The 10,131-nt window shown below is 39.4% G+C and overlaps 1 protein-coding gene across 2 annotated transcripts; it reads left to right on the forward strand.

The window, feature by feature from the left end:
• The first annotated feature begins 211 nt into the window (after positions 1-211).
• Positions 212-9,713, forward strand: dctn4 (dynactin 4). Of its 2 annotated transcripts, XM_044206325.1 has the most exons (14): positions 212-410; positions 1,126-1,196; positions 1,339-1,517; positions 1,739-1,782; positions 2,122-2,229; positions 3,015-3,035; positions 3,595-3,668; positions 4,543-4,655; positions 4,737-4,846; positions 4,956-5,029; positions 5,453-5,507; positions 5,807-5,914; positions 8,098-8,195; positions 8,293-9,713. In XM_044206325.1, the coding sequence occupies exons 1-14, from the start codon at positions 276-278 to the stop codon at positions 8,510-8,512; spliced, it is 1,410 nt and encodes a 469-aa protein (XP_044062260.1). In that variant the 5' UTR covers positions 212-275; the 3' UTR covers positions 8,513-9,713. The 2 variants fall into 2 exon arrangements, with proteins under 2 accessions (XP_044062260.1, XP_044062261.1); XM_044206326.1 differs by lacking the exon at positions 3,015-3,035 and having other exon boundaries at positions 215-410.
• The last annotated feature ends 418 nt before the right edge of the window (positions 9,714-10,131 follow it).

The following is a 10,131-nucleotide window of genomic DNA, read 5'->3' on the forward strand; positions in this document are numbered from 1 at the left end:
ACACATGATCCGGACATTCCTACTTTTGATTAAGCTATCTCTTTCTATGTTCAATCTCTTCAAAGATAAGTTCTGGCTCCCCTGACCCCCTTGTTCCCCTGGGCATGTGTCCAGTGCCGTAACTATCCATGGGTGTGGGGATTGCAATTTCAATATCCACCACATGAAGTCGACATTGGGCACACTGTGTTTCCTCAAAGGCCAGACAACTAGTGGTGACATCAATATTAGCAGTGCAGTCAGTGAGCCCACGGACTAGACTTCGCTGGTCAGAGATGGCGTCCCTTCTGCAGCCAGATAGAGTTATTTATCTGGTTCGTGGGGAGAAAAAGATCAGAGCCCCTATATCTCAACTTTATTTCTGTCGCTATTGTAGTGAGCTACGATCTCTGGAATGTGTGTCTCACGAGGTATGTGAACGTTTTCCCTTACTATCCTCTGGTTTTCACAAGCTAGCTGTTAGCTTTATTTAGTCAGTAGCTACTTTGTTGTTAGCCGGCTTGCTAGTATCTTTGACAGGTAGGTGGGATTAGTCCAACCACCTCGCGCATTGTATGGCTAAGCCGCTTGTCAATCAAGAGTTTTTCCAACAGTCTCCTCATCTCATTGGTTGTAAGCGACGTTTAACTTCCGTTGGATTCAGCGTTATGCCGAGCACAGCATACATGGGCAAACAAGCTAGCTAGCGCTTACTATTCTTTGAGCTTAACGTTAAAGCACTCGGTTAGCTCATATACAAAGAATATAAGTGGCATGTCCGACAAGTAAAAACAATTTGTTACAACGTTAGTCCACCCCAGCTAACGTCTTCACTGTCAAAATCCAGCTTGTTAACGTGGCTCACAGTTATGGACACACCCAGAGTGAGATGTTTCATCTATTGCAACTTCAGATTTCTAGTCAGTGACTTTTCTTTGGAAACATGTGATTACTGACAGTTCATACGACAAACCATCAAGCTTGCATCATGAAAAGAAAAATCACGCCCCCTCAGTACCACACTGCCTAAAGAAATGCTAACACTTTGATAATCCAACAATTAGGAAGCCATTGTAAAATAAACTTTAAAATGTGGATGCACAGTTTGACTGACTCCTCTCTTGGACCGCTGTTTTTGGTGATCAGGTGGACTCCCATTATTGTCCAAGCTGTCTGGAGAACATGCCATCTGCAGAGGCTAAGCTTAAAAAGAACAGGTGAGACTGACATGCAGACACATATCGATACAGCACTCAAGGAGGTCATTGCTGACTTTGTGTCTGTCTGTTCTCCTTACTGCCTCATATTTATGTCATTAATGTCCTTTTATTCATTCCTGATTATCTGTCTCTACTGTAGGTGTGCAAATTGTTTTGACTGCCCATGTTGCATGCACACTCTGTCTACTCGGGCCACCAACATCCCAGCTCCTCTGCCTGATGATCCCACCAAGACGGCCATGAAGAAGGCCTACTACCTGGCCTGCGGCTTCTGTCGCTGGACCTCCAGGGATGTGGGAATGGCTGACAAATCAGTAGGTGGGTGCGGATATAATGTAGACACATTAATGTGGTCATATTTACAGTATTTCCTTCAAATATTAACTTCAATTAGGAGTAAGAAGCATCAACAGTACCAGAACACCATAATGTGTCAAAGTCCTGCTCATTAATTCAGCTCATGAAGAAAGATATTATCCGTTGTATTTGTTTCTTATGGCGGTTTAAGTCTCATGTTTTGGTGACTTTATTCACTGCAGCCAGCGGTGGTTGGCAGGAGCCAGAGAACCCTCATACTCAGCGGGTAAGTTTTCCCCTGTGGTCATTTAAATTCTCTCGAGTCGCTCACATGTTTCCTGATCATGCATTACTTGTTTTTGAATAGATGTGTCTCTGAATAAGTGACACCCACACACAGCCATCTCGAGGCAAAAGCAAACTAAGTGGCTGCCTAGTTGCTGAGGCCACAAACAACTAATCATAAATGCCCCCTTGTCTTTTTATTGCACAACATTTCTTTTATTATGGGGGGGGGGCTTGGGTTACCCTGGCCCAATCCTTCATCACTTTTGTTTTATGAAAAAAAAAGAAATACATGAAGTATTGATGACAGGTCTCTGGATGAAATTTTTGTTCCCTACAGATCAACAAGCTGATCGAGTATTACCAGCAGCTGGCCCACAGAGAGAAGCAGGAGAGAGACAGGAAGAAGCTGGCCAGGAGACGACAGTGCATGCCTCTGGCTTTCTCGGTACTCTACTCCCTCTGAGCCCAGTTCTGCCTTTTCAAAACTTTCATACCTTCTTCTTTAACCTTTTCAAATGTCAAACAGCTGTTGTCTCACTGTAGTTTGTTAAAAAATGTGCTGGTACTGTTTAAGAAGAAAGTAGATCAAGAATTATATGCATTTAAGAGATTTGATGCAGAATCTCAAATAATGTCAATAATATTACCAAAGGTATACTCAAAGTATGTGCCATTGAGGATATTACATGATTAGCACACCTTTAACCAAAGCAGGCTGGATTAATTGGCTGTATCAGCTGCTGTAGTGTTTGGTTGACGTGCAAGATTGACACCATGTCTATACTTGGGCGGATAAATATGAAAATGCTGTTGTCTATGTGGAAATGACAAACATTTTCAGGTTACTTTCAAAAAGTTCCCCATCCACATTGACATTTGAAGACAACAGAAAACGCCATCTTATTCTGTCTGAAATTTAGTCGCCCTGGTGTGGACATGGTCTTCATGCTTCTTGAGCTTGTTGGCACACTGTTTACACCTCCTGCTTCTACAATACTTAACATCCAATAATGCAAACCAAACCCTTTCCTATTGTGTATTGGAACCATTTTTAAACACATAAGCGGTGATGTCCTGCAGTTGTTTTCCATCACTGATGCATTTCTGTTGCTGTTGCATGTCACCAAATGCCACTAATGTTTGCTAAATTGCTTTGGTTTCACCTGGTTCTTTATTCTCTCTTTTTTTTCTTTGCTTATGCACTCTGATATTTTGGTTTTTACCCTCCAGCAACACACAATTCATGTGGTGGTGAGTTGTATTTTTCACAACTTCTTTATCTCTGTTCCTGTCTAATCTGTTACTGAGTGACCTCACAGATCACATGAATGTCTCCTTGGGTAAATGAGACTGAGATCCACACAATGGGAGCCTTTATGTTGGTTAGAAGGAGAGAGGAAATAGAAGACTTTGTTGAAGTCTGTGTAACCAGATCAGAATATTTTTCATACTAATTAAGTCCTGAACCCTCAGTCTGTCAGAGTTGATTCTCTCCCACTATCCTGTGCAGAAAGGCTCCTGTTAGCATCTCTTATCACGAGACAAATGAAATTGTTTTTGGCTTATTTATTGTTTATTTAAATGTAAAATACCATTTCTTTACATTTTTGTTTTTAAAAGTTGTCATAAATTCACCCTTCGGGTCTAGACCATGTGTTGAAAGTAGTCATGTAGAAAAATGTTTGTAGATTAGGTCATTTGATAAATTATCTTGAGTCCTCCTTAATTTTCAATAGGCAGGATGCCTGATCTGTGTGTGTGTGTGTGTGTGTGTGTGTGTGTGTGTGTGTATCCAAATTCATTCACTCAGGAAAAATATGGCCTTGGAACCAGACTGCAGAGGCAGAGGTCTGGAGCCCCTATATCAAACCTGGCTGGCCTTTCGTGAGTGGTCTTTTGTCATATACTGGGAATTGCTGCTGCTTTTGACTCCACACATGGAAAAGAAGTTTTCCTACTAAAACTTGTATAAATTTTAAAGGACAACTCCCCTGGTTTCTTCACAGTAACTGCACATTGTGTACATATATATTATTGGTGACTTAGATAAATATATTTTTTACCTTCCAGCAGCCATTATTTCATTAATTTCAGTGTGCCATAAAAATCAATTTGCAGAGCCTTGAAACTTGGCTTAAAATACATAGGTAATCCATCACAGTGTACAGCTCGTCACCCTTATTTTTTTCTCAAAGTTACATCATCACCTTGTAATAATACAGTTGTGAGCAAAGACCATTGACCATCTGAAAATGAATAATTGGCTGACAAAAGGCACTGTATTGACAAAGTATGCAGTCAGATTCACGAGACAAACGTAAAGCAGGATAGGACACCATGAAAATAATTGTGTGAAAAAGTTGTCTCTTGTTTCAAAAGGCTGCCGTTCAGTAGCCAAGTCTAAAATCACGAATGTCAAAGTGTCCTTGAAGGCACCAGCATTGAGTTCTCAAAACTGTATTTTCCAAACTGCATAACAATGCAACTTTAATGTAACTCTGACAAAAAAATAAAATAATAATAATAATGCTGACTGGCAATGTAACATATATGTAGGTTATTTATAGTTAATGTGCTAATACTTCCATAACCACCTGTACTATTAGTAAATTTGTTGTAATGGGTATGTAGTCTGAGTGGTGTAAATATTAGAAAATCTTACTATGCTTTACAGTGTAGTCAGCTTTCAGGTTACATTAAATGCCATCACTATAAGACACACAACAGATTCATAGCAGTATTTGTGTAACTTCACTAGCCTTAAAGAGGGTGAGGACCAGAAGGAGATCACCATCGAACCTGCCCAGGCCCTTGATGAAGTGGAACCCCTGCCTGAAGATTGTTATACCGGGCCCATCAGCTTACCAGAGGGTAAGAGTTTGTTTAGAACTCACTAAACAACACCAATCTTTTTTTGAAGTAGAGTTGAATCGTTTTGTTGTGTCCTCCCAGTGACCACGCTGCGCCAGCGGCTTCTGCAGCCTGACTTCCAGCCTGCAGGGGCGTCTCAGCTCCACCCCAGACACAAACACCTCCTGATGAAGCGCTCACTGCGCTGCAGGGTCAGTACCACTTCAGGCTTTTACTCTCCTGTTCAATCAAAGGCTGTTGTTTTTATGTAGATGACATTTAGATCATCTTTTTTATTTATTTTTTTATTTCCTTCTCCAGAAATGTGAGCACAACTTGAGCAAGCCAGAGTTTAATCCCACTTCAATCAAGTTTAAAATTCAGCTGGTGGCTGTGTGAGTATCGGTCATCAGATGTTGATCTTTTTTTAATTATTGAAAAATATAAATAAATAAAAACGAAATTCTTGCTAAGTGCTATATAACTATAAGCACATGTTCAGGAAATTATTCATACAAAAGTATCTTAATCTTAAACAGATTTTGTTATTTTTAAATGAAAATAACCAAAAGTTATACATGATCTAAAATGGTGTCCTGGAAAATAAATCCAATTGACTGTTTTGGGGTAATCCATTACTGTACAAATAGCATGCTGACGTTTGTAGGAGTTTGTTTGTGAATGGTTACGTTTTAATTTGTACCACCAAAGATCAACTCTCAGCTTTTAATGAATGTGTTTGAATGCTGTGCTGAACACTGTCAGTGTGTTTGAGTGTTACAGTGTATTGATTGGCCTTCTGCCTATTCCTCCCACAGGAGTTACATCCCTGAAGTGAGAATTATGTCCATTCCAAATCTTCGGTACATGAAGGTGAGTGTGTGCACTGGTTCTGGCATGTTGAATATATCTGTTACATGTTTTATTCATTCTGTCCATAATCTTAACCTCTATAAGTCGAGTCTGTAACATACTGTTAAAACCAAGTATTCAACTTTGTAGTGTTTTCAATGACTGAACGCTGCACTGAAACCTAGCTAACTCACCAGTAACTAAATGGTCCATTTTAGTGAAGACCATTAAAAGAAGACCAGAGTTGCACTGCATTACCTTATAAGTGAACTCAGCCAGCTTTGAAACTTCCGTCTTTGCCTCCCTTCCTGTCTGTTTAGGAGAGCCAAGTGCTGCTGACTCTGACCAACCCAGTGGAGAACGTCACCCACGTCACACTGACTTCTTGTGAGGAGGAAGATCCTGATGACATCAACAGCACTGCCAAGGTACTTTCTCCTTTTTATTTGTTGAAATAAACTGTAGTCACAGAAAGTATCAAACAGTTTCAATTAGTGGCCATTGCATAAATACTCATTACTGTACTACCAAACATGCTATGATTTTAACAGTAATGGTGTAAATTCTGCCTTTTTATTGATTGTTTGTCTTTGCTTTAATGAGATTGAAGTTCAAATAATCAATATTTATTAATGCTGAATCTAAAGTATATGTTAAATCTGAAAGGAGTTTCTCATGACAAACATGTAGAAAATTCTCTCTTTGGTTACTAAGACTGAGCTTAAAGGCTAGTGAACACTGTGCTTAAATTTGTCAGGTGGTCAGAAAAAGTTCAATGGGATGATCATTAAGTTCCAATTTGTCTGAAGATACACAGTTAATCACTAAAGTCACTTTATTACGCAATAATATGTCAGGGCTGTGTGTCTACCAGCTTGTTTGGGAGTACTTTTGCCCCACACGGTGGCCAAACAATGAATGGAGCTTTAACTGCTGAAAAGAGTATCATGGCTTAAATACAGATTATAAGGAATGGGCACATTCACAGATTGTGGCAGTTGTTTACCACCCGCCTATTCTTAAACATTGCATATTATGTCAAACCTGCAATCTTACCAGCCAGCTTCAGAGAACGCAGGGTGGTCGGCTCCTTCATACTGCCTGTTCCTTATGGAATAGGTAGCCTCGTCATCATCTCATATGCAGAGCAGTTGTGTCCCATTTCTACCTCCATCTGTCAGCTGTCACGCACAGCTAAGAGTGCCGTGTTCCTGTAGTAACTGGTCTGCCTGTTGCCAGCAGCCGCTGCGAGGCTCTCAGTGACTACAGGCTGTTTCTCTTGGCCTCTTTAGTGATGAAGTCATGGGCCAGACTGGGTAAGGAAGAGCTCCTGGCTGAAACGGAGCATCTTCATGACCCATTTCCATTCACATTAAGGCCAAACAGAGTGTGCAGTACTGTCATTCTGCTTCATCTGATATTCAAACACCTGGAGGGCAATGTGAACCGCAGCGAGCCCTGCTTGGTTGATTTCATCAACCAGCTCTTTCCAAGGCTGGCTTCGCTCACCTCTTACATATATATTATGTGTTTCATCTGAACATTGTGTAAGTTTGCTGATGACTTCAAGGATACAGTAAATTCATTTTACATATAAATGTGATCCTAAATTATTTTTTCCCCGCTCACACATGACACAGTTATGAATGACTTGTTTTCTGAGCAGTGCAAACATCAGACAACATCACAAATCAGGGACTTCACATGAAGTCTGCAAGGAGCAGCAGCAAGTGGTAATTTAAGAAACTTAAGGCCTCCCGGAATGACAAAATGGTCATCCATAGAGTCTCAAGCTGTTGTCAGAGGCACTCAAAGGATCGGACCAGAGACAAAATTGTGAAGTGATTGCTTACGTCTGTAGTATGACCGTAACCTAATTTTATTTAACGTTTAGGCAAATTGCCATACACTTCATTGTTGTTCATTGTACACTTTTTTTCTTCTTGATCCATTCCCTAATGATTTCTTAATTCATTCAGAATTGGATAAACTAAAGCCACTTTAATAGTAATTAACAAACCATTTTCTGTCCAGACGTGTGTTAAGACATGAAAATACTCCTCTTGGAATAATGATGTGTGATATGGTTTTTCCACAAAACTTTTAATTACCCTGTTAAAAATTCTTAAAATAGATCTACTAAAAATCCAGACTATGAAAATGCAAATATTATTCACTTCAAAAGTTTAAATACTAGACACTATTCTCAGTGTATGTGCACTGTAGGCTTTAATTTTTCCACATAACTCTTGTTGTGTAAGTTTCATACTGGACCATGTTTGGCTTCCCAAACTAGATGTGATGTCACAAAATGATGCTCGTACATGCACGTCTTACACTCCGATTTAAAGGTGAGCACAGAAAAACTTTCCTCCTTCAGCAGATGAATGTGAAAACAGGCTTTTAGTGTCAAACTCTGCACATACATCATTCTGCACAGTGAAGCTCAAACCTCTAAGCGAAGTAACAATAACAAAAAACACATTTTGGAGTCGAGGGGGATTTTATGTTTTTCCAAAACACATAAATTGACATTGTTGTGCTACGAAACAGAAAAGACTGAAAGTCATTGAATGTTGGAACTATGTTTTTTTTTTTTTTTTTTTTTTAGATTATAGTACCCAGCAAGGAACTGGTGTTGGCAGGAAAGGATGCTGCTGCTGAGTACGATGAACTGGCTGAACCCCAGGACTTCCAGGATGACCCAGAGTAAGTCAATATATACACACACACACACACACACACACACACAAAGAATTAATAGCGTGAGGTAACTCTTAACCTGATCCCTGTGTCTTTTCCACAGTGTTGTTGCCTTCAGGAAATCCAACAAGATTGGTTTCTTCATCAAAGTGATCCCTCAGAAAGAAGAGGATGCCGATGTCACAGTTTCATTTAAGATCCGACACGACTTCCGCAACCTTGCAGCTCCCGTCAGGCCAAGTGAGGAGGGAGCCGACACCACCACTGAGGCCATTTGGCTCACGCACCATGTAGAGCTGAGGCTGGGACCACTGGCTCCATGAACATGAAAACTCTGTTTACCATCAAACAGTCCAAGTGTTGGGTTCTTTGAACTAATTTCTTTAAACTGTGGAATTAATTTAATTTACAAATGATTTCTGATTCTGCTTATTGATATGTAAGAACTATTTGAGATCTACTTGGCATACAGCTCTTTCTAAAGTTACATCATCAGATACATTGTGGAACATACAGTGATTGCATGATAGCCCAGTTTATAAAACTATATCAAACCAAGTGCATCAGGTTTAACTTCACTTAATGATTTTTTTAAAAATTAGTTTGTTTTAATGTTGCTAAATGCAGTATCCATATATACCACGATATACTGTATTTCACCGCATCATCCTCCTCAGCTTAAACACCATACCATCTATCAGTAAAAAGCACTTTTAGTGTGAGGTTACTTTTAGGAAACAGAACCATATATATAAAATTACTTATTGAAAAATGTTAAGTTTTGTTTTGTTTAGAAATGGGACCTGTCACAGTTGTGCATACAGTATTTTCTTAAATGGCAAAGCAACTATAACCTCCCAGCCTCTGTCTCCACACTTTAAGTATGTTTTGTCTTATTAAATGTATTAGCTGTGGTTTTTTTGTGTGGAATATTGGTCTTTAAAAATTTAATATAACAAGATGATAGAAACGGTAGAGAATAAATGACTGAAGTCGATGAGCAGAATCAAAAATCATAATTGAGAACAATCCGAACAATTCCCAACTGTGCAGCACACACCTCTGTGCTTTTAGCGTATGCATCCTTGTCAACATCCTTTTCTGCAGACAATAGTATCATATTAACTCGCATGCTTCAACTGTAGTAAATATCGCACACGTTAGACAATGTCATCTAGTTACTGATCCTGTAGTTTTCTTATCAGAAAGGTTCTTCTTGGGTTGAAGGTGATACCTCCCCATAATTCTACTATTGTCTGAAGTCAAACCTTCACTGGCACTATGGAGAGGATATATAAGAAGCTCTGTAAATTACATGAAATACAAAGTGTTCATCATTTACATGTACTGAGACACTATAATTTTTTGTCTGATTTAATGTGTTTGTAGAATTCACCGACTTGTCTGTCGGTGTATATCGTAAGCTGCTGTCATTGTTGGTTTCAAGTGTGTTAGTAAAACAGAGCCTTACAACAAACACAGTTAATCCTCTGTACCGGCTAATAAAATAATGTGACACTGTAACGGACCTCTTGACTTTTCTTCTTTTTTTTTTGTCTAGGGGCTGACATGACTTTTAAAGCAGTTGAAAGTTTTGTCATGATTTGTGGCTCTCTGATTCACATGACTGTCAAACTCCTCTGTGCTTTGTGGTGTATTCGTTCTCACCACAGGATGGCGCTACAGGCAAACAGCTTTTAGACAGCAGTTGCATGTGAGATAGCTTTGTGAAGACATAAAAGATCATACAGGGACATGTGTTCTTTAGTATGATCTTGAATTACCCCACAAGCTGAAACAGTACATCTGATTATAGTAATGTTTGACTGAGAAGACACAAGGCACTCTGATCCAGACAGAAACATTTGAATAATAACCCAAGCAAAGCTGGATGTGTTGTTTTTTTTTCAGGATATGAGTCATGAGGATAAAATGTCTACTT

The sequence above is a fragment of the Siniperca chuatsi genome, linkage group LG8 (assembly GCF_020085105.1).
Source record: "Siniperca chuatsi isolate FFG_IHB_CAS linkage group LG8, ASM2008510v1, whole genome shotgun sequence".
NCBI classification, from domain to species: Eukaryota; Metazoa; Chordata; class Actinopteri; order Centrarchiformes; family Sinipercidae; genus Siniperca; species Siniperca chuatsi.

What these genes read in the sequence shown, in the direction of transcription:
- dctn4 (XM_044206325.1), top strand. Translation starts at nt 276, where the DNA reads ATGGCGTCCCTTCTGCAGCCAGATAGAGTTATTTATCTGGTTCGTGGG. An exon ending in AATGGCTGACAAATCAGTAG is followed by an intron (nt 1,518 to 1,738) that starts GTGGGTGCGGAT and finishes TATTCACTGCAG; the next exon opens with CCAGCGGTGGTTGGCAGGAG. An exon ending in AGCGCTCACTGCGCTGCAGG is followed by an intron (nt 4,847 to 4,955) that starts GTCAGTACCACT and finishes TTCCTTCTCCAG; the next exon opens with AAATGTGAGCACAACTTGAG.